The sequence below is a fragment of the Nakaseomyces bracarensis genome (genome assembly GCF_045282275.1).
Source record: "Nakaseomyces bracarensis strain CBM3 chromosome Unknown Scaff8_0, whole genome shotgun sequence".
In the NCBI taxonomy this organism is placed as follows: domain Eukaryota; kingdom Fungi; phylum Ascomycota; class Saccharomycetes; order Saccharomycetales; family Saccharomycetaceae; genus Nakaseomyces; species Nakaseomyces bracarensis.
The window spans coordinates 1-24,077 of record NW_027263969.1 but is presented as its reverse complement, the minus strand read 5'-3'; the positions used below and the strand labels follow the sequence as shown (position 1 = coordinate 24,077).

Here is a 24,077-nt window from a genome sequence, read left to right as displayed (position 1 = left end):
TAAGGATAACTAAAGAATGCAGGAAGAGGGGATTAAGCACGAATATTCTGGATTAAATGATATAAAATAGACAGATGCGACTCAATTGCAAGAAATATAATATGATAGATTGCATTAGAATCAATAAATAAAGCAAATCCACTTTTAGATAGTTGGACTTCTTCATTCTTTCGGTTTTGTTTTTTCCTTTTAAGGACAATCTCGGGCTTTTTTTCTTAGTTAAGAACGAACAAGTTGTTGTTAAGTTGAAGTTAGCATTAACAAATTGGCAGTTTAATGGTTACTAAGAGTGCATAGGTACAAATTGTGGTTGTGTAACAATTGTGTCTACGATGAAATTAACTATATAGTGAACCGCATTCTGCATTTCCTATTTCTTTTTTTTTTTTTTTTTTTTTAATGTTTTGGTTACCATATTTTGTCCCGACTAATGATCACTACAATACCATTAATATTTACATAAAATGTATAAAACAGGTATATATATAAGTTTTAAAATAACTTGTCTTATCTTGTAGTTTTATGTCTTAATGAACATAGATACCTAATTGTATTTTAGTAATGCTTTTAAGCTACCGAGAATAATATTTTATTTACTAACATGAAACTCCATTCCAAAAATGTTGCATATCTACAGGATATAAGTTTTTTTTTTTGTTTTTTTTTGCAAATCGTAGAAAATCAGGGCTATAAAATTGTATGCTCATTACTATTTTTAGTGTGACGTATATATAATTTACGAGCATATACGTTGCAACGTAATCCACTAATATCCCACCTTCTTCACCTCCGCCCCTGGCCCCGCACATCATATTTAGTTTGTAGCTCCGATTAGTGAGTTAGGATATAACTAAACGAGCAACAATATATTAATTATATAGATACCTACCTTTCCAGGGTATATCATTCAATGTAATTAGGGCTTTATATGTTATTGCTGTTCCTCTTAAGTTCTAATGTCCGTGGTAGTAGTGGCACACTTCCCTGGCACAACCCCTCATTTCTCTCTACCATCCCTGGTCCCTCAATCCACGTAACAAATCCCTAAACCACCTATACGACATCACCAAGTACGTATAATATTTTTTATCGAGTGATATACAAACGACTACGACGGCTTCTCTGCATGAAAGAAATAACTTTACCCGGTTTCGAAACAGTACCGTAAAACCGACCCTTAAAAAAAAAATTTTTTTTTATTTCTGTTGGCTTCACCTCTCTCCGCCCTTCCAGTTCTCCGCCATTTCCGTCTTTCATTTTCTGGTTGCATTGCTACTACTTTTAGGGTTTGTACTGGCATCACTGTGTGTGATATTGGTTCCCATTATTTTTTTATTTTTTTAAGGTACACATTTCTGAAGAGGCTCAAACAGTACAGCCCAACATTAAACAGTTAAAACTTACGTCTGTTGACAATCCAATACTGAAGGACCACAGACTCAGTTGGTATACATTAATAAAAACACTTAGCAACGTATAGCTTACAAAAAGTTGTCTTTTTTTTTAATAGCCCATTTCTTTTGTTACGTTCTCTTTGTAGCGAAACTTAATAGATCGTTTATACTTTTAATATATGGTCTTCTAAAGCATCTTAACTGCTATAAGAGACAAACGTACATTCGGGGTTTAAAACAGAGGGGACAAGTGGTACAAAGAACGAATAACCATTTCCAACTATCTTACTGTATTCTCTTGCGGTCTTCTAATAGCCAAGAAAAAAAAACTAAAAAAAAGAAGATTATTTTGCTAGTAGCAATAAAATCCTTCATAGAGACTTTTACGACTTCACTCAACGGTTTCTCTTTCTGTTACTCTACGTTATAATATAATCTTGCTAATTAAAGGAAGAGGTTTCTGAAAGCATTTCAAGGCAAAAAAAGTAATACTTAAGGAAAAAAAAAAAGTTAAGAGTTTGTGTGTATTAAAGCGAAAGCAAGAAAAAACATCTGAAGACAAAAAAAGAACCAAAATACATTAAAAAGTGGGTGTAACATAGGTTAAGACACTTTATTCTCCTCATTAGAATTAAAATCACCAAAAAAAAAGCAAAAAAAACAAAAAAAAAAAACTAAAAAGTTTAGCGTAATACATTTTATTGTTGTTGCTTTGTTTTTAATTTTTTTAATTGAAAACGATAAGTCAAAAAACAAACAAATAAACAAAAATACAACAACTATAGAACAAGAATAAATACCTACTTGAAAGAACTATAAAGAGGTGGTGCTTTTTCGAACTACGTTTTAATTTTTACTTAATACTGCATATTAAAATTCCACTATAGAGCGTTAATAAAATAGGAAAAAACGACAACAAACAAAGCACAACATGGCTTCAAATAATGAAAACAAATCATTGTTAGACGATGCCTCCACTCTATTAATGTTTTCGAAGGGAACAGGTACTGGTACTGCTGATAAACTGAGGAGTAAATCTGACCCTAATAATAGCATGGAGACTAGTGTTGTAAAACCTTTAGCTGAGACTGAAACACAGAGAAATAAAAGTGTGGGAAATGAATCTACAAAGGAAAAGGAGAAAAAACGGAGAGAGCTGGATCCTCTACTTCGCAGTCCGAAAAATCTGGAAGCTGCCAATGCAGCCGCAGCCGCACTAGCAGCCGCAGCTACTATACCTTTACCATTGAAGAGGACAAGAACGAATAGCTATGACGAATCCCCCAAGCAAAATCAAAGACAAAATTCAACCTCATCTATCATAGAACCTACGGAGATCCCATCTAAAAAAGTCAAAACTGAAGATGTTGAAGAAGCTATAGTGGAGGAAAAAGAAAAAGAAAACATTACATCTGAGTCGGATAAATGGCCAGTGCCAGATAGCTACATAGTTGATATAGATGCAGGTATCATATCATGTGTTTGTGACTTTGACGATGATGACGGCTTTACTATTCAATGTGATCACTGTAATAGATGGCAGCATGCATCGTGTTTTGGTATCACAGATATTGATAACGCACCGGATGATTTTTTATGTGACAAATGTCATCCTAGAGAAATTGATATCGAAGAAGCTAATATACGACAAAGAATACAGAGAGGCCTAATAACAAATCCAGAAAAGAAAAGGGAATCAACTAAGACCATTACCAAAAAAGACACCACTAAACGAAAATCTACAACGTCCGAGATAAACACAGACCTGGAAGCTGTAACTACTATACACGGTGAGGAGATAATAGAAGATGGAAATTCGAAAGAACGAAAGATAAGTAGAACCGATATAAATGATGCTAACAATAGCAATGAAGCCGAAAAGGGTGACTCTGTCGCCCAGTTTCAATCTAACAACGATATCCAATTTAAAAAGGAGTTCTTTCTAACACCAAAAGAAGCCTACAAAGCTACATTTGTGGAAACAGAGGATAATATTTACAGAGATAAGTATGTCAAATTATTCATTGATAAACATTGTGATGACGACTGGGTTATCCAAAACAATAAAAAGACTTTAAAGACAATACCTATAGAAGTAAAATCGTATTCAGAATCATCATATGCAAGGACCTTTCCAGCCTACACGAAACTTGGCGTTTTTGTTAAACAATCTTGTAATAAGGATGATTTGATTCAAGAATTTAACGGAGAAGTGGATTTCTTGAAAAACTACCTGGAAGATCCAAAAAATCATTATAGAATTTGGGGAACTGCCAAGAACAGAGTCATCTTTCACCCCCATTGGCCCATTTACATAGACTCTAGACTAACAGGGAATTTAACGAGGTATATTCGAAGAGGATGTAAACCGAATGTGGAATTAGTTACTGTATGTAGCTATAATGGTTCAGAAAAAGAAATCAAATTTGTTCTAAAAGCGATAAAGGAAATTAAAGAAGGAGAGGAACTTCTTATTGAATGGAGATGGGATTTACGCCACCCAATAAACAATTTAATAAACAAAACTACTACACTAGATTCCATGAATGATACCGATAAGTACTCAATTATCCACTCTATTGAAACTATTCTCAATAATAGTGACTGCGGTTGTGGTTCAAGCAGCAGGGAATGTTATTTGATGAAAGTCAAGCGTTACTCTCAAAATTTGTATAAATCGGTGAAGTCTAAAATCAAAACGAATAACAGATATAAGCTGAATGAGATTCTCAACCAATATCAAGGAAAGAAGAGAAGACAGATGCCAATTTCGACTAGGCTGATTGATGATATACAACAAAAACAGCATAACGCACCTCTCCTAATTAGAACTTTTCATCAACAAAAAAAGCTACAACAAATGCTGAAAACCAATTCAACTAACAAAATACCTATAAATAATGAAAAGGCCGCGTTAATTCAAAAGTCAATTGCCACAATCAATGCCAGTATAAATACTGTAGTAGCTCTAAAGCCTTACAAATATAATGTGCTCAATGGACAAATTGGTGTTGCATCAAAAGTTGGCAGTCCGCTAATTCATTCTCACAAGGCTTCTGATTTTGAAAAATCTCCCGAAAAAGGGGATGCGATAGTTGTAATAACAAACCTTAACGATTATGATGAATCCAATGTTCAGGATGTTACAAGTTTACCAATACCGTTCCAACTTCCTATTATAAATAAACCGGAACAGGATACAGAGATCAAAACTACTCTAGTAACTGCAAGTAGTTTAGCTAATGACCGAAAGTACGATACTAATGTATCAGAAAATACTGGATCTGAATCTGTTTATGATCCAGGGAGTGTGGATACTCCTTCTGATTTGGGACTGGCAAATGACGCTTTGGCTGCTGGAAATGCCAAGAAAAAGTTGAGTTTTGCTGATTATAGAAAAAAACTACAAAAATAGCAACTTAGTATTATCTTCTAACAATACGAACCACTTAAAAGTTACTATACAAAATATGGTTATTTATATAGTTTTTTATTTTTTTTTTGAAAAACCAAAATCGTTCTTATTAACTTGAAAGCATATTCACTAATAGTGTAACAACCTCTAATTTCATTATTTGGTTAGTCAGTTATTGCCATGTTCAGTTTTCTACATGTTGAAATCTTCTTTTTATGTTTGAGGAAGTAGGCTTCATACCCTTCAATTAATTTATGAAATGGGCCCACTATCTTTCGTCCTTAACTTATTTATTCTTATAGCACTAGTACATAATTTATTAATATTACAATAATAAAGCTTTAACTGTCTTCAAAAAAAAGATTGTCACGTGAAAATCAATGCAAATTTTTGTTTATTATTATTCAAGCTTTTTAATAAATGTACTTATTTCAATCTTTCTTACCTCTTAAACTACATTAGTTATAAATGAAATAATAGAAGTAATATATTCTATAGGACTAGAATTGAACACTTACTGTAAAATTTTTTGCAATGACCAGGAAAGAAGCAATCGAATACGCTATTAAGGAAATCCCAAGCATACTTCCACTAGAAGCCGAAGATATCAAAACACTATGTGTTCAAGTATTAAGTAGCAGTTCTGATTCTCCCGATAAGATTGCAGAAAGTTTTATGGAAATCTTAGGTCATGAAGAATTAGTATTTGACTTCGTTATTAAATTTAATGAGCTCTTAAAGGAAACAGCCACAAATAATAACCAGATAAATACCAGAAACTCTACTACAGAAGATGAAAAGATATCAGCTTTAAGCCTAACAAATGATGAACAAAGTTCGAATCAAAAGAAAAATATATCTATGACAGTTACTGAAAGTGATGTAGCGACACCTAAAACAACCACTAATAAAAATGATCAAGGAAGGTTGATTTCTAATTACTTAGACAATGCTTCTAAGTCAACAAAAAAGAATGAAAACAGCAGAAAAGAAAGAACAGGCCCAAGGAAAAATAAAAAAATACAATCACTCGAAGAAATTGATGATGTTGTGAAATTATTAGAAATCGAAAAAGAAAATCAGGACTCAAACGATTACATTTGCAACTGTCAAGCAAAACGCCATCCATTATTCGAGTTAGTACCGAATTGCTTATCTTGTGGGAAAATAATATGTGTCAAGGAAGGTCTGCACTTAAATAATTGTAGTTTCTGTGGTGTTGAACTAATTCCTGTAAAGGAAAGATTAGAAATCATGGATTATCTTAATAAGGAAAGACAGGAAATACAAAATAAAAAAGATATTGTGGCCCCTACCATCCCAAAGAAGAAACAAAACAATACCTATAAGATATCAACAGGTATGGGAAAGAATATGTTTGATGAACATGACAAGCTTATGAATTTTATTGAAAGACAACAAGAACGTGAAAAGAAAAGAAAGGAAGTGCTACAAGAACAGGATTCCAGTTCTGAAGTTCAATCGTCTAATATTGAAAAAAATCAAGAACTTCAAGATGCTCAAGAACGATTAGATAGATTACTCCATTTCCAAGAAACTTCCACTGAACGAACGAAAATAATAGATAATGCCAGTGATTTCAATATGAGTGGTGATATTGGTGTTTGGGGTTCTGCCAAAGAGAGAGCATTACTTCTTAAGAAACAGCAAAGGAATCTAAAAAAATGGGAACAACTGGAAAAAGAAAGAAATGGTCGAAGAGAAAAATATGTTCTTAACATGAATATAAATACTAATGGAAAAGTAACAATGTCGGAAGTTGTAAAGGATAATATATTTAAGGTTGATATTGAGGAGTCAGTTAGTGATGAGGATGAACTGAGAGAAATTAACGCTATTAAAAATCTTGAGCAGGATATAAGGAAGGATAGACATAGCGAAGTGGACAATTCGTTGTCCAATGTGTGGGACTATGAAAAGGACATGAAGAAATTTACAAAGCCTGTCTATGTTCCTTCCAATACTGGAGAAGAGACATCTGTAGCCGAAGATGAGAATAGAAATTGGAAAAATAGAGTCCAAATTCCACAAGACGACGACTCACTAGAGCAAAACATCCTAGCAGTGCTATGAACATCTCTAATTAGCATCAGAAGATTTGGGATTATAAACAGAACAGTCTTTTTTTTAGCTTAGATATTGAATTGAATACTTAAAACGGATATTTAACAATATTTAGATATAGGTTTCTAATAGTTGAATTCTTCTGAAACTTGTTTTGCTGCCAGTCTAGCCAATCTCCACATTTTATTTTTGGAGCCCTCTTTTTTTGGTTTCGATGAACCAGCATTGTCTTTACCACTCTGGAGACCCATAGCCTTTGGCCTTTCACGTAAACCAAATGATTTAGCCAAATGACCGAGATGCATGCATTTTATATTAAAAAACTGCTTCTCGGAAGAAATATGTGTTGCGTATGCCCTAATATGACTGATATAACCTTTTGTAGCTAAATCCTTGAAATATTGGTCTTCTAAGATTCTACGCTCAACATTTAAATGCCAAGTAGTAACATTAGAATCCCATAAATTCTCTTTGTCTTGAGTCTTTTCATTTGATTTATCATTCCTTACCACGTTTACTTTACTGAAGGCAGGCATTAAGACATCCTTATCACTTTTTAAAAGTTCCCAACCTTTAGGATGGTACTTCTGAATGTGATCTAAATAACCTTCTTCCTCACCAGGTAATAAAAATAGAACAGATTCACCTTTCTTACCTGCTCGAGCAGTACGTCCAATTCTATGTAAATGGTCTTCAACAGCAAATGGCGGGTCAAACTCAATAACTGTACTAACATCTGGCAGATCGAGACCTCTACTGGCGACATCGGTACAAAACAAAATTAAATGCTTACCTTTGGTATTATCATTATCAGTTGCAAAATGCTTTAGTGTCATAGTTCTCATTTGTTGAGTCAGAGATCCATGCAGTTTATAACATATGACATTTGGTGACTCTTCTTGTTCAAAACTTGGAAGAGCCTGTGACCCTTTAATAAGATTTCTAGCCGATTCACCTACAAGGTTTCTATATTTACCATCACTCGCTGAGAATACCTCATAATGAAAGTCAACACTATCAGCACAGGATAAAAACACTATTGTTCTTTTAACGGTATCTAAATGTTTCCCTTTGCTGTGAACTTGATCCAAAACACCAGCAAGAGTGACTAATCTCAATTTGGGCGGACAAATAACAATTTTCTGTAGCAATTGATCAGGTGCGAAAGTATTGTTGGATTCTGATTTATTTTTACCATTACTAATTACTTTATACTCGGTTAGAACCTTTTTCCCTAATTTTGCAACCTCACTACTCTGAGTAGCACTACATAATAAATGTTGTATATTATGCGGTAGTTTAGGGAATCTTCTAGTATCTATGTCTATCGATTTTATTATGTCTAGAATTTGAGATATAGTCTCATCAAACCCCAACTCCATTAATTTATCACCTTCATCAAGCACAATATATCTAAGTGAAGATTGCATTTGCTCTTTAATTACTTTCGTATTTTGAAAGTGGTCTAGTATTCTACCAGGGGTACCGATAATAAAGTTGCAACCCTTCCTTAACCTGGCTTTTTCTGACTTTTTACGTTCACCACCAATCAACAAACATGGAACAAGGTAGTGACAACAATTTGCCAAATTCGAAGCGACATCATATATTTGGGAGGCCAATTCTCTTGTAGGGGCGATTATAAGTGCAAAGCATCCTGACTTCCTATCAACATGTTCGCCCATATCCAAAATTGAACTGAATAATGGTAACAAATATGATAATGTTTTACCTGAACCAGTTTGAGCATGTATAAAAAGATCACCTCTATTATTATTTTTCATAATTTGTGGAATAACCAACTTCTGGATATTAGTAGGTTTATTGATTTTCATTTTATCATTTAGATGGGTAATTAAAGTATCATTAACTCCAATAGCATTAAACGAATCATCAAGAAGAGGCGCATTTGATGGTGTGATGACTTCGTTAGAGTTATACTTATTTTTGTTTTCAGCTGTTGCCACCTCTCTATTTGAGGTAAATAACGAGGACACAATTTGTTGGTTGATATTCATCTCTTGTGGTTTTTTATCTGTTCCCATATCCACTACTTTGGCCCTTTTACTACCTCTTTCAAAATTAGAATCCTCAGGTTTCTCTCTCTTTTCAGAATGTCCCATTGATTGTTGCATTTTCCTTCTATCCTTCCATCTACCACCAGTAATCTTACTACTCACTCTAGGCGTTGCATCCGTAGAATCGGTGCTGAAATTTAGCACCATAGATTCATCGTCACTCATTTCTTGTCTTATTCAAATAAAGTCTAAATCTGGTACCTCTAAGTTAAGTATCAGAGATTGTGAACTATGTCTTGAACTTATTTGTTTATATTTTTGACCAATTAATCGACCTTGATCTTTCCTCAAGTGTCCTGGCACTAAATAACCGTTAGCTCATCGCAAAGCTCATCGCATCGCATCATGTTTAATTTTTTTTTTTTTCACGGAAGAAAATCAGTGTTGAAAATTTTCGCAAAAAAAAATGGGCATCGCAGAAAATTTTCTATTTTTGTTTGGGATCAAGGCCCAGTATTCTTAACGATTTGATTTAAGCTAGAAACATCCTATGTACATACGTTCAGGGCCCTTTTCCCCAATTATTTTACCTAAGGTCGAATTTCATTGATTAAACATATTATTTTAAATTACAACTTAAAATTAGTAACAGAGAACTGGTTGTTTAACAAAATAGATAATTAGTAAACATATAATAATGAGTGACTTATTTGTACGAGAAGATGACGAGGATATGATGGATGTCGCTGACAAAGTTAAAATGGAGGACGATCCTATAGTTAAGGAAATTCCGCTGAACTTAATTAATAAGGACTTTGATTTACATTTAATGCAATACGTTAGTAAACCTAAGTTGCAAGGGAAGAAACACGCAGAGCATCCTCTTGTGGTGACAGCGAGACATAAGCAAAAATCATCTCTCTGGGAACTCGATATACCACTGGATGAATCTGCTTTCTATAACAACAATAAAAATGATGTGGAATGGGACCAAGCTAATATACAAACCCTAAGAGGTGTAGGTGTAGAAAATACCGGTCAATATGCTGCCATTTCTGTGGATAACCAACTATACCTTACCAAACTTAGAGATGTTGCACAAATGAGACCCACTTTCAGATACTTGGATAGTATAGCTCAGAAAAAGAAACAAGATGAAAGTAAGACAAATATAACTCCAGCAAACCAAAAGGCTCAAGTGGTTACAATGTCAGTTAAAAGTGTAAATGATCAGTCACAAAACCGTCTCACTGGCTCCTTGCTAGCCCATAAAGTGGCAGAAGAAGAAGAATACATTGAATATGATTGGACTGAGAATACTTTTGATGACTTCAAAAACGATGTCGTAGAGGAATCCCAAAAAAATATACTAGAGCCAACTCAAAACTCTGAAAGCTACTTTTCCTCATTAATATAGAATTTTGTACCATCCATTATATGAGCTACTTGCTCACCATCACAACATCGGTTCTATATTAGAAATAGATTTCAAATACTAGGTCAGGAAATTGAAAACATTCAATAACTGTTCATATTTTTAGCCATGTGGAAGTTCCTTTTAAAAATATTAACAATTAAGTATATGCATTAGGTGTGGTATATTATGAAGATAATTTATATAAATATATATAAAAAAAAGTTTCATAGTATTAGTCGTACCACATCTTAATAAGCTCTTCGGAGACAGCACTTGGTGTTAACACTCCTAAGTCTGTAATTAAAGCAGTAATGTACTCATGTCCTGTGTAATCGATTACAGGACCACGAAGAGGATTTTCTTCATCACTTCTTCGAGGAGAGAAATCTAGATATTCACCTTCCATTGGCAGGTCATCTGACGAAAGGGGAAACATACGAACAAACTTATGACTTTCAGTAACAACATAGAATGGTTTTCTCGCATTTTGTGCCAAAACACTAACAGAATAAGTACCAACGATATTTATTATACCACCTGATTCAGCCACACCTTCTGCACCGACGAATACTTTATTGACCTTATGGATTACAGTACCAACTGAACTGTCTGAAACTAATGTCACAGCAATACCTTTCTTTTCTAGTAAGTTATAAAGTTGAGTACCTTGTTCAGTTGGCCTAGATTCTGTTATTACGCATCTGAATCTGATAAAGTTATTTGCTGCATGAGTTAACAGTGAAACAACCGCTCTTGAAAAACCATGAACTAAAATAATGTCGTCATCACTAATGAAATCAACACCTATCTCAGCGATCTTATCTCTGGACATTTTGGCTCTTGATACAAATAGTTGGCCGTTTTCTATTAAATGCTGCTTACAGCTTTCCCAATCACCATACAAATGTAGATTTCTGAGAACGAATCTCATAAATATATCACAACCTGCGCGCAAGGATATAGAATTAGGAATGGATTGAATCAGTTCTTCAGCAGCACACTTAATCCTGTTTATCATTTCAGCTGCTGTTTCCGGATTCTTAACCTTTAAAAGTTGGACCAAGGCCTCGATGGCCGCAATTGGCATGGTCATCTCACTATCTTCCTCTAAAAACTTCAGATATGTATCTGTAATGCTAAAGTCCGGCATAATTAGGGAGTTTCTTTTTCTGTTTGTATGTAGTTTTTATAATGTGTGTATATTTAAGCTCAATTGTAATCCGTTTTTGCTAGTATTTTCCTGGTTTCAATTTTCTGTATTTCAGTTTTAAAGATCAAGACGGCAAACTGTATTGCTTTCGTTTTAGTTCCTCCCAGTATTTCTGTATATTACTCTAACACTCTAGAATCAACACTAAATCTGACTTTATTCCTCGTGTAACGAAGCAGTATTTACCTACTTATAATAACTGATGGTTCCTTACTATTTAATTTCAGAAAAAATTTTTTTATTGAAAGAATTTTTTTTTCCATAATTTTTTTAACCATTACGGATTTGCGATGAGCTCACTTATAGTATATTTAACTAAGAATTATGAACTATATCTATAATTTCTAAGAGGTAGATAATATATACTTTACTTGTACCGAAGTGATACTTAAAAGTAAAGTCAGAACCAACTCTTTCAAGAAGTGACTGTTACATTAATATTACGATACCCCTAAAAAAAAATATTATTTATTCTTGGTAATCAATATCAATATTATACCGGAACATACATGAATACATTGTTGTGAATGCAAGGGAGAACAGGTGTACGAAAAAGGAATCGTCTTAATATAGCCGGAAACAATACCAGAAAGCAAACACAGTCTACTACTCCGAGAGTAGATGTTGGCATCGAAGAGGATATAGATGACGAGGATAAGCCTGACACAGTTCTTAAGAGTATCTCGCCAGCTCCAAACAAAAGAGTACTAAATATAATTTCTGCAGAATCAGATCAAGAAGGTGATGCAGAAAACTATAACTCGGAGTATAATGAGGTGTTTAAAACTCCTAAACCCAAAATTCTAAATCTGGAAGATATTGATGACAATAATGAGGATACGCCGGACTACCAAAAAATTACAATAGAAAATAATGATATCAAGGAAAGAGATTATTTGAAAACTTTAAATGATTCTGATAAGCTTGAACTAACCGAGATTATGAAAAGAACTGGTGGAAAAATTTCGGATTCAAAAGAATGGAGAGATTTTGAAAATTCAGGGAATTTGGATAACCAATTTACTGACTCACGGTTAGCTATTTCAGCTGCTGAAAAAAGGCTTGAACAACGCAATAGGCAGAAAGAAATAGAAAGTGCCCTTAATGAACAAAAATCTGATGTTGATGACTGGGAACAGAAAGTGATTGAACAACAGATAGGGAAGGAGAGTAAGATAGTTACAGATCGCCCCGTTTTGACTGATATGAAATCTGTTACCGCTATAAGTGATTATCTCTCTAATTTAACTAAAAGTAAAACGGTACTTTCTATTCAATTATCGAGATTGAACAACGAAAGAAATAAACTTGAATTAGAGATCGATGAACTAACGAAAAGTTTGTGTTAAGAAGTATTTCCTGACATGTTGGAAAGTTAATGCTAAATTTAATTCTATAGAAAGATATTTATGGCTAATTATTCGCATTGTCTATAATATGACGAGTTCTTAGTGATGCGATATCAACCGATGAATCTGTTGGCAACAAGGGAGGACTTTCTAAGGCATCCTCATCAATATCATCAGGGTTACTTGCTAAAATCTCTTCCAAATTTCTAGGTTGTTCAGTATTTGTAATATGATCGAATGACATTTGTCTTCTTCTGAAAAACTTATTACGAAAACTTCCTATACTTACTGAGTTTGCTGGTAAACTGAACCTTCTGTTCGGGTGAAGGAAGGTATTAGAATCTGTATCCTGTACTCGAAATCTTATAGTAGGTTGAAAATCGCGTGATGTAATATCTTCTTCACCACTTACAGTACAATTTTGTTCCTGACTTTCATTCAAGTTCAAATGAGGAATATTAGCAACCACATTCCTTGAATTCAACGTTTGATCATAACTTGGCGGTTGAGTATCTAAGGTATTGCTGTAAGTATATTCTGGTGGCGTATTAGTTTCTAAAGTGAACATAGGTACTGCCTGAGGTGAAGTCATTTCTCTTCTTATATTTTCTGGTCTGTAGATATTTGATTTTAGAGTTGGTGAACTAAGTAGGATGTTAGCATCTCCACTTAAAGGCCCTTCATCAGAATCATGAAGGATAGGAGAATTAACGATTTCTTTTGGGTAAAATACATTAGAATCATGACTTTCAGTTTCGTCATCTTTACAAACCGTAGGGAATTCACTATCATAGATACTCTCATATTTTGGCAAAAGGGTATTAGCATAAGAGCAATATTGATTGAGGACATGTATAGGCGAATCAATGACAACTTCATAGTGTTTACCACCTGTACTTATACGAAGTGCTATTTTTATCCAATGCTTACATATTATGAGCGGATATGACGTATCTGGGTGAATTACGTGCTTTATCAAGGTATGGTCAGATTTACATTTAGTAAAGTTGGAAGGCACATATATGTTAAACTGAAATGCCTTATTTGTTATGTCACCTGTTTTCTTATCCAAGAGTAGATTGCCTAGTTCTTTCACCCCTTTTTTCTTTTTTGAATCGTCCTTCATTTCTTTTAATGGACCGTTAAGTTCTGATAATAGGAATATTTTTTCTCCATCTAATCGTGTCACTTTTTTATCAGAGGAAGTGTAGGTGATATTTTCAGTTAGATATATTCTAATCCTGTGTAATACTAGTTTATCTAATGGAAGGAATTCAAAATGTATAGGCAAAAATGCGTTCAATATAAGCTCTTTACTTGGAATGATTAAATTGTACTTTAACACATTGTTCCATATTTTATCAACAACTATAGGCTCACCTAATTCAACCTGATCAGATGGCGGGATCCTCAATAAGTTCAATTCACGGTTTGCTAGCATTATACGTTTTCTTCTTATGAGAATACCAAGGGACTTTTCAAGTCGTACTTGTAAGTAGTATTTTACTGTAGCATGTGGTACATTTATCGTTTCTGGGTAAAAATTAGGAATAGGATGTTCAAAACCATATACATAATCGCCGGGTTTGAACTCATAAGAAATTGTTCCTTCATCGGTATCATTATTGTCATTACTAGTGTCGATCATGGCAGGATTTGGTTTTCTGGTGTTGCTATGGAGTTCTCTATAAATTGACGCTCCACTTTTACCTAAAATATCGTAATCATGTATCTTTTTGTTAATTTCATTTTTGCCTTCACTATCGAAATATAACCAGTGATGTGTCATTAAACTTTTTCTCTCTTGGAACGCAGGTATCTTTTTCATTATATTTTCTGGCCATTTTATTTCCAAATCTCCCTGAAAAGTTAACATTATCTTACTCAGTTTACATTGTTTTAATATCCTTACTATAAGGAATCCACGAAGTAAAGCAGGACTACGTTCAGTTGCCTGGTCATTCTCAAATTTAAATCCCTCCAGGAATATGTTTGTTTCTATTAGATTGATGTAAACTTGCAAGTTTGATGTCTCTATTATCGGTATCGATTCGTGATCTACCATATCAAACCGTTTCTCAATAGGAGGTGAAGAACAATCAAGTTCCTTTTGTCCAGTATCAGTCCTTAACATGACAAGAACAACTTCCTCTTAATTATTGATTTATTTCCTAGCAGTTTTAACTTCGTTCTCATTAATTAAATAAAAAGTTACCTCCCTTATGTGATCCTGATTTTTCTCTTTCAGTTTCTATTTCTTGTTCCAGACTCTTTTTATCATTTAACTACCAATACTCAGATATTATATTCGATGCTATATGTTAGCTTAAAGTTACCAAAGACTAGAAATGAAAATGATTTACACTTTGACTATCTTTTTCTTGCAACACCACACAACACGAATCTGTCTTTCTCTAATGTTGATATGAGTCTTTACGGGCTTTAATGTTTAGCATACTGTAACGATTGTGCAGTGAAAGTTCGCACAGCTTCAAAAAAAAAAAATACTACAATATGACGAAAAGGTAGGGTAACAGAAGAAACATTGTTAACTAAAGCGCAATATAGCCAGACAGTGTATAATTCCTTTAGATAGAGCTATTATGTATTGTAGCTAGAGCATGGTCATGAAATGTAATTTTCAAAGGTCACTCACTTACCTTGAATAATGGAATACATGTACTGCGAATGCCAAAATGCTCTGCTTGGCCCATTATTTAATGATTAGGTCCTCGTTAGTAATATCGCAACTAAGGTAGTTCGATAAACCAAAGTAAGCTACAGCTGTGATATAAAAATAGATCTTTCTATATATTGTGACAGTTTATAATTGAGTAGTAAATTTTCGTAACGCATACGAGATATAAATTAGAAAGTGTTTTCTCAAGAGCTATGCATGTGTTTATAAATCCGATGATTTGTGTCACTACTATACTTTTATTATCCCACCAGGAAAAAATTATGGAAATTCCTTTAAAACATTTAATATGACATCAGATCATAGATTAATTATGGAATTAAGTTACTATTTCGAACTTACACGAAAGTTCAGTTTTGTTCTTGATGGTGAATTTAAAGCAACTGAAATGATCATTTTTACTTCTGGTCCGTCTTCAATCAAAGAATTTTACATAATGCAAGCATGGGGAGCCATTTTTTCATGAATTAATTATTTTAGAAACACACAGGTCACATTGTAGAAGGAGTGTGCGTGATAGTGTACAGAATGGACCATTACCAAGCTTTTGTGTGCCGTGCAGGTTTTATGCAGCTTTCATTGAATCTAGAATATAGTATCAGATCAACAACCTCAGTATCTTTCCTTCGAATTCTTTTTGCAGTGCTAAGTTCTATAAGAGGTAATTTCATGATTTATTTTATGGCCTTGAATTAAATGAGCCACTGCATATATGTGACAAACGAACGTAAAATGGACGAACTTAGTGTTTACATTCATTGGAGAAACTACATTGCTATAGTTTTTCTTCAGCTATCAAGGAATGAATTTTCAATTAAAATGAAATATATAAAGATCAAAGATCGAATAATTTTCAGCTCAAGTACAACGCTTGAGGAGCTACAGGCTGATTTCTATGATGGAGATAAGCATGACATTGGTCTGACAACATTGCGAAATCTGGAAGGTAGCTGGAAATGTTATATAATGGTAGGTGATAAAAATTTTGCTGGAATTTACATTTATAGTACTGTTTCCAGCCTCTATCCTCTGTGTTGTCTTTAATCGCCTACATATATATACCGTTCGAATATCTCAGTACTTTATTTTTTGAACGCTAACATTCACGCTTTCCATACGCCTGGTTGTATAGTTGTTTCGTGTTATAGAAGCAATTCATTCTTTCTTTATACAGGATTTCTAGTGAAATCAAAATGCAGCGTGTACCTAGATGAGGTGTAAACAACGTGAATTCATTTGTTACCGAAATTCTATTGGAACTTTAATTATATTTGGCCTTGTTTTTAGGTTTTGCTTATATAGCCCAGCTACTTTGACTATTGCAACAAGTAGATGAAGAAGCTCTCCCGAGAAATGATTTTACCCAAAATAAAAATGATGAAATGTTAGTTCAGTTATTGAATAAAAACATATTTACAACTTATTCATTCATATGAATTAACTAGTTTCATACCCAGTTCTTATCATATTCGTCGATCATCGAAAGTATGTGCGATGTGGATAGTTGCTATCAATAAAAATGGTGATACCAAATAAAAATATAAGAAAACCTATCCAAAACTCTGCAATACTATCATTACACTTATATGTTGATCCTGCTGAAAAATTTGTCAATGATATGAAAAATATTACTTTAACAATCCATTCAAGAAATTCATTGTATAGTTCTCAAATTCTATCAAAATCATATAACCAACTGTTAATAGACGCATTTTAGAGATATAGTAGCATAGCAATATCATTCATAAACACTAAATAAATCTAAAAGAAATCAGGATAATTAAAACCTCTTATTATGTAAATTAAAGAAAGGAACTATAAGGTTAGCTACAAATTATATACCATTCATTTGACTATACTTTCAAGTTCTTTTAAATACTAATTCAGCAATAAATCCACTGTAACCGAAGATCTGCAAATGATTATCTCATATATTAATATTCTATATGTAGTGTTTTTTAGAAATCGCTAGAAATTGAAAAATGGTGTCTTAAATCGTGATCTTATTAGATAAAATTTTGGTGACACAAATTGTATATTGGCCTCAATAACAACCAATTGACAGACCAGTTTAAAACTTTTTCGTGACAATATACGTATCATTAATGAGTTCGCTCTTATTCGATGTATTGCAGCTTATCTTAAAACTGTCATTAAATGGTATACCTGTTGTTGAGAAAAATTATTATCTAGGCAACCGGGTTTCTTCATAGTGGTACTGATTACTATCATAGCAGATATAAATACATATCAGGTAAATTGAAATCAAAACGCATTGGTTTGTCATGTAAATTCCAAACATATTAGAAGTTTGTAGGATTATAATAGGAAAACATGGCTATTCAGAGCTACAGATTGAAACAAGTAAATACATTTTAGGTTCTAGAATCATAATTAGTCCCCCCCCCCCATCATACACCAAAAACACGAAAAGTAAATAAATAGATATTTAGATAAATTTTCTTCTACAGTTTCGCTTAGATATGTTTTTTGATTCAAAAGCTTTTTCAATTACCTCTATTTTTCTATTGGTGCTGTCAATACAAAATCAAAATAAATATATTATGTTCTATTTATATAATTACACATATATAATGCTCTCCATTCACCACTGTAAATTGAAGTGGTAATAATTGAATTCACAATCCGTAATTAGAAGGAGCATATCATTGGCATTTTTTCACATATAATAAAAAAGAAAAAGTGGGAAGACTAGTAAAAAGAAAACAAGGTGGTGATTTCCCTATAAGTAAAAAACATTAAAAAGGAAGCAGTCATCCAGTCATAAGGTATTGAATTTTAATCTGCTTACGAAATCGCGAAAAAAAGGAAAACAAAACTTACATATTGTCTTCGCGTACCGATTTACCCCGATGCGAAAAAATTGAATATATTTTTAAAAATAGAAGTTGTTCGTACAGCCAATCCGTTGAAATTGGAAATGAAAAAATTTACAGTACATATGATTAACTCTAAGAAAAAAAAATTGTTGAATGCTTCTTGAAACAAACGATATAAAAAGTTTTCTAAAAGAAAATGAAATACTAGCTAAAAGATTTGTTTGGTAGCATTCAATTGAAATTAATAACAAAAAGAAAACAAAAGATCAGAAACATTGTAGTACAGTTATGGTATTTTCTCTTTCGCCGTGGAGTACCTCTTTGTATGAAAGCTATTCAGATGTAAGAAGTTGATAGGACGGACTAGTTACCTTTAATTTAGTAGCTACCTTCTTCCCCGTATCAAAAATTGTGCCATTATACCGGTTATCTACAAATTAAACGAATTTGCGAACAAATCTAGGGAAACAGAAATCGGCTGCAAATCATTTATGTTTTTAAAGAGATATGGATTTTGTCTTCTGGGAATAGAATGGGGACTAAGTTTTCTTACTCAAAAACTATATCGATTTTCTACTGCATTACAATTTCGCGCGGTACCTAAATTAGAGATGTTAAAGTTATATATTGACTATCTATCTCCGTACTGCTATTTTCGAACACTTTATTTATAAGTAAATAATATCAGCGAAAAAAAAGCAAGTGTTTAATGAAAAAGAATTAGTATTGGAGAGTTGTAGACCACTAGAACTGACTTATTTTCATCCCCTATTATGAAAGGACTTACACCTTTTTTACTACAAACAATAAGTTTTAGTATTTACATCACAGAAGTTTAGCCCCTCAAAAATTTCTTTCTTTTTTTTGCTCTTCACTATCTTGCAATAGAGGAAAGAAGCAAGGAAAAAAGAAATGTAGAAACGCTAGTGCATATTACGTATACCTAAGGACAAGTCTTTTTTTATATCTATTTAATTTTCTGCTGATTATATTGGTAAAAAATAACAACAATCGTTCCAATTTAGTACATACATTCATTCTTATCAATATAAGGACCAAATTACTACTTTCCAGAAAAAAAAAAAGAAAAAATTTATTTCATTGAATCATAAATATTTAATTTCTCGGTACTCTTTGATCCTTTTTTGGAAACGGTCATAACTAAATTTAATTTCAATCAGAAAATGGAAGCTCTCTGATTCCAATTCCGCTCTCTAACCTATGTATTTATATCTTTTCAAACATTGCATTCTTTATGAATACACTCAGTAGTTTGTTAAAGATAATCTCTTGAAAGATAAAATACAACAACTCGAGATTTATGCATATATGTATCCAATCCCTTACCTATCTTCTTTAGGAACAAACTGTACCTATTTCGTAGCTGAAACCAATATAATTAAACCCATTTTCGGAATCTATTGGACAAATTCACTGTTACTATGTGGGATAAGAATTACCGTTCTAATAAACAAAAAAAAGTTAATTTCTTCCTTCCAATACCTATTTTGCTGGAGTGCGATTTTTACTGCAGAACTCTGATATATATAAAAGTGGTTAATTGTCTTGTAAATTTTTCAAAAATACTGGCATTAGCTGAACTTCTTTTTTGTTCTTTCTTCTGAAAATTGTAACTAGAAATTCTAAAAAATTGATAATGTTCATGAGAATTCTAATGCTTTCTGCAGTGTTATTTCTCACATTACTGAGGACAGTCTCGGCTGATTATTTAAATGGTTGTGGTATTGTTAAGGCTCCAAACGTAGGCCTTACTGCCCGAATTTATGCTTACAAACTTTTCGATAGTATCCATTACCAGCAGCCATCATATATGGCTGGTGGTTATAGAAACTCCATCTTAGTGGCAACTACCAAAGATGTCAGTGACATTAATATCAACTTCCCGATGCCATGTAATGACAAGGATGGAAAATTCATTAAATCATGTCCAGCTGGTCCAAACAATGTTGACGCAGGAACAGATCTGTACTACTGCAACAATGATACATCTGTTTTATGCTACAAACCTTCTCTAGCCTCCCATGAATACTTTGGTTTGAATATAACCACGACAAATCTAACCATCGAGCTGACAGGGTATTATAGAGCACCTCAAAGTGGTACATATAACTTCTCTTTAACAGATGTCGATGACTCTGCTGTTGTAACCATTGGTGGTGGTATAGCCTTTGATTGCTGTACACAAGAATCCTCTAACACATCTAATGAAGATTTTTCTCTAAATGGTATTAAACCTTGGTTTAACGGTCCTTATAATCCACGATCATCCACTTTTGAACTGGTACAAGGTAAGTATTACCCATTAAAAGTTGTTTACACTAATGGTCTCAGTTGGGGGTCACTTCAATATTCATTGGTGGCCCCCGATGGCAATAAGATCAGTCTAGGTGACGGGTTATACTCATTCCCAGATTCCAATAATGAGGCTATATGTCATCCTATTATTCCAGTTCTTTCTACAATAATTAGGCCAGGAACAAATACATTTCCAACCACAATTTCTACTTCCACTAGTGGTATAATAGGTACTGACGGTTTCACTACACCTGAAATATTCTACATTGTTGAAACACCTGTTCCCCCAACAGGCTCAACGTCTTTCACTCCTGGTACAGACAGTGTCAGCAGAACTGTGTCCACTATCACCACCCACACTGTCGGCTCGGACAGCATCACCACGCCTGAGCTGATCATTGTGGTAGAGACACCTGTTCCCCCAACAGGCTCAACGTCTTTCACTCCTGGTACAGACAGTGTCAGCAGAACTGTGTCCACTATCACCACCCACACTGTCGGCTCGGACAGCATCACCACGCCTGAGCTGATCATTGTGGTAGAGACACCTGTTCCCCCAACAGGCTCAACGTCTTTCACTCCTGGTACAGACAGTGTCAGCAGAACTGTGTCCACTATCACCACCCACACTGTCGGCTCGGACAGCATCACCACGCCTGAGCTGATCATTGTGGTAGAGACACCTGTTCCCCCAACAGGCTCAACGTCTTTCACTCCTGGTACAGACAGTGTCAGCAGAACTGTGTCCACTATCACCACCCACACTGTCGGCTCGGACAGCATCACCACGCCTGAGCTGATCATTGTGGTAGAGACACCTGTTCCCCCAACAGGCTCAACGTCTTTCACTCCTGGTACAGACAGTGTCAGCAGAACTGTGTCCACTATCACCACCCACACTGTCGGCTCGGACAGCATCACCACGCCTGAGCTGATCATTGTGGTAGAGACACCTGTTCCCCCAACAGGCTCAACGTCTTTCACTCCTGGTACAGACAGTGTCAGCAGAACTGTGTCCACTATCACCACCCACACTGTCGGCTCGGACAGCATCACCACGCCTGAGCTGATCATTGTGGTAGAGACACCTGTTCCCCCAACAGGCTCAACGTCTTTCACTCCTGGTACAGACAGTGTCAGCAGAACTGTGTCCACTATCACCACCCACACTGTCGGCTTGAACAACAAGACCACACCTGAGATCGTGTTTGTTGTGGAAACACCTACAGCCTCTGTAGGATTGTCCACGATATTTACCCCTGGCTCAGACAGTGTCAGCAGAACTGTGTCCACTATCACCACCCACACTTTCGGCTTGAACAACAAGGCCACACCTGAGATCGTGTTTGTTGTGGAAACACCTACAGCCTCTGTAGGATCGTCCACGATATTTACTCCTGGCTCAGACAGTGTCAGCAGAACTGTGTCCACTATCACCACCCACACTTTCGGCTTGAACAACAAGACCACACCTGAGATCGTGTTTGTTGTGGAAACACCTACAGCCGCTGTAGGATTGTCCACGATATTTACTCCTGGCTCAGACAGCGTCAGCAGAACTGTGTCCACTATCACCACCCACACTTTCGGCTTGAACAACAAGACCACACCTGAGATCGTGTTTGTTGTGGAAACACCTACAGCCTCTGTAGGATTGTCCACGATATTTACTCCTGGCTCAGACAGCGTCAACAGAACTGTGTCCACTATTACCACCTACAATGTTGAAACAGACAATAAGACAAAAACTAAGACTGTGGTCGTGGTGGAAACACTTCAATCTTTAACTATTAATGGACATGCAACTAGGAGCAACAGTTCATCTGATACAGTAGTTCAAAATACTACATCAATGGGAATTATGCACATTGGATCATCATCAGGAAATTTAGATACAAATATCAGCTCTACTAAGAGAATATACTTTTCGAATACAAAACCAAGAAATTACACTAGTAAAAATATTTCATCAATGACCGCACAATACCAATCTCACAGACCTTCATCTGCAACTGTATCAATTCAATTGAATATTGCCAAAAATTGCCGTCCAAAAAATATTTATGCTGTCGTATTTAGTGTATTAGCCTTGGTATTACTAATTTGAGTGTCATCCTGTTTGAATATATTATTATAGTTTCTAGCTTGAACAATTTTTGTTGATGTATGTAACGTGTTAAAAATCTTTCAATTCCTTTTATCTCCCAAAAGAAAAAGTAACAATTAAAATTCGATATATAGACGTTCAATTTGTATGTACCTTAATTCAAAATATCTATATCCTTTAGTCAGATAACATCTCAATGATAAGCTAGGTTGCCATTACTATTTAACTGTATACTATGCTATCAAATCAATGAATTGATTTAGGACTTTCTTTTTGATGTGTGAGAAAAAATATATACTAAAGCTAGTAGGAGAAATCTTTTCTATTTTAATGCCTTGCCACTTTTTCAATCCATGCATATATTATTCTCTTCTCCATCACCTAAATATTAAAAAATGTAAATTTAAACAACAACCTAGATATTCTTTTGATTTATATAATAAAATAAAAAAGGTGTAAATTATAACTTGAGCGTTCCAATATTTAAAAGATATCTAGAAATCTTAGAACTCTGCCGTAAAAATAAACCGAAATTATATAATTTTGAGAAAAAGATCATTAACTATTAAACACATACACTACCAAATACCAGAAAATAAAATGAGTGTAGAAGTAATAGTAAAATATTACAACTATTGGTAAAGTAATTTCAAAAAATAATATCATGAAAACTTAATAAGAAAGAACAATTATAACAAAATGCAATAAGATACAATTACAAAGAAATAAAAAAATAAGATAAAAGTTTGTCATACTGTGAGGTCTGGGTGCTGTGAGGTCTGGGTGCTGTGAGGTCTGGGTGCTGTGAGGTCTGGGTGCTGTGAGGTCTGGGTGCTGTGAGGTCTGGGTGCTGTGAGGTCTGGGTGCTGTGGGGTCTGGGTGCTGTGGGGTCTGGGTGCTGTGGGGTCTGGGTGCTGTGGGGTCTGGGTGCTGTGGGGTCTGGGTGCTGTGGGGTCTGGGTGCTGTGGGGTCTGGGTGCTGTGGGGTCTGGGTGCTGTGGGGTCTGGGTGCTGTGGGGTCTGGGTGCTGTGGGGTCTGGGTGCTGTGGGGTCTGGGTGCTGTGGGGTCTGGGTGCTGTGGGGTCTGGGTGCTGTGGGGTCTGGGTGCTGTGGGGTCTGGGTGCTGTGGGGTCTGGGTGCTGTGGGGTCTGGGTGCTGTGGGGTCTGGGTGCTGTGGGGTCTGGGTGCTGTGGGGTCTGGGTGCTGTGGGGTCTGGGTGCTGTGGGGTC

General features: G+C 34.8%; 8 protein-coding genes across 8 annotated transcripts; 5 read left to right on the top strand and 3 right to left on the bottom strand.

The window, feature by feature from the left end:
* Positions 1-2,325: 2,325 nt before the first annotated feature.
* On the top strand, positions 2,326-4,809 carry SET3 (histone-binding protein SET3; the record flags this gene model as incomplete). Its single annotated transcript, XM_071052022.1, has 1 exon — positions 2,326-4,809. One exon carries the CDS (start codon positions 2,326-2,328, stop codon positions 4,807-4,809), a length of 2,484 nt encoding a protein of 827 aa, XP_070906643.1.
* A 534-nt stretch (positions 4,810-5,343) lies between these two features.
* RQT4 (Rqt4p) lies at positions 5,344-6,903 on the top strand (the record flags this gene model as incomplete). Its single annotated transcript, XM_071052021.1, has 1 exon — positions 5,344-6,903. One exon carries the CDS (start codon positions 5,344-5,346, stop codon positions 6,901-6,903), a length of 1,560 nt encoding a protein of 519 aa, XP_070906642.1.
* Positions 6,904-7,019: 116 nt separating this feature from the next.
* On the bottom strand, positions 7,020-9,137 carry DBP7 (putative ATP-dependent RNA helicase; the record flags this gene model as incomplete). Its single annotated transcript, XM_071052020.1, has 1 exon — positions 7,020-9,137. The coding sequence occupies one exon, from the start codon at positions 9,135-9,137 to the stop codon at positions 7,020-7,022; it is 2,118 nt and encodes a 705-aa protein (XP_070906641.1).
* A 472-nt stretch (positions 9,138-9,609) lies between these two features.
* Positions 9,610-10,329, top strand: RPC37 (DNA-directed RNA polymerase III subunit C37; the record flags this gene model as incomplete). Its single annotated transcript, XM_071052019.1, has 1 exon — positions 9,610-10,329. The coding sequence occupies one exon, from the start codon at positions 9,610-9,612 to the stop codon at positions 10,327-10,329; it is 720 nt and encodes a 239-aa protein (XP_070906640.1).
* Positions 10,330-10,561: 232 nt separating this feature from the next.
* On the bottom strand, positions 10,562-11,479 carry GCN3 (translation initiation factor eIF2B subunit alpha; the record flags this gene model as incomplete). The annotated part of the gene is made up of 1 exon (XM_071052018.1): positions 10,562-11,479. The coding sequence occupies one exon, from the start codon at positions 11,477-11,479 to the stop codon at positions 10,562-10,564; it is 918 nt and encodes a 305-aa protein (XP_070906639.1).
* Positions 11,480-12,066: 587 nt separating this feature from the next.
* Positions 12,067-12,888, top strand: NTR2 (Ntr2p; the record flags this gene model as incomplete). Its single annotated transcript, XM_071052017.1, has 1 exon — positions 12,067-12,888. The coding sequence occupies one exon, from the start codon at positions 12,067-12,069 to the stop codon at positions 12,886-12,888; it is 822 nt and encodes a 273-aa protein (XP_070906638.1).
* Positions 12,889-12,952: 64 nt separating this feature from the next.
* Positions 12,953-15,022, bottom strand: ALY1 (Aly1p; the record flags this gene model as incomplete). Its single annotated transcript, XM_071052016.1, has 1 exon — positions 12,953-15,022. The coding sequence occupies one exon, from the start codon at positions 15,020-15,022 to the stop codon at positions 12,953-12,955; it is 2,070 nt and encodes a 689-aa protein (XP_070906637.1).
* A 5,061-nt stretch (positions 15,023-20,083) lies between these two features.
* Positions 20,084-22,849, top strand: RNJ42_01850 (uncharacterized protein; the record flags this gene model as incomplete). The annotated part of the gene is made up of 1 exon (XM_071052015.1): positions 20,084-22,849. One exon carries the CDS (start codon positions 20,084-20,086, stop codon positions 22,847-22,849), a length of 2,766 nt encoding a protein of 921 aa, XP_070906636.1.
* Positions 22,850-24,077: the final 1,228 nt, after the last annotated feature.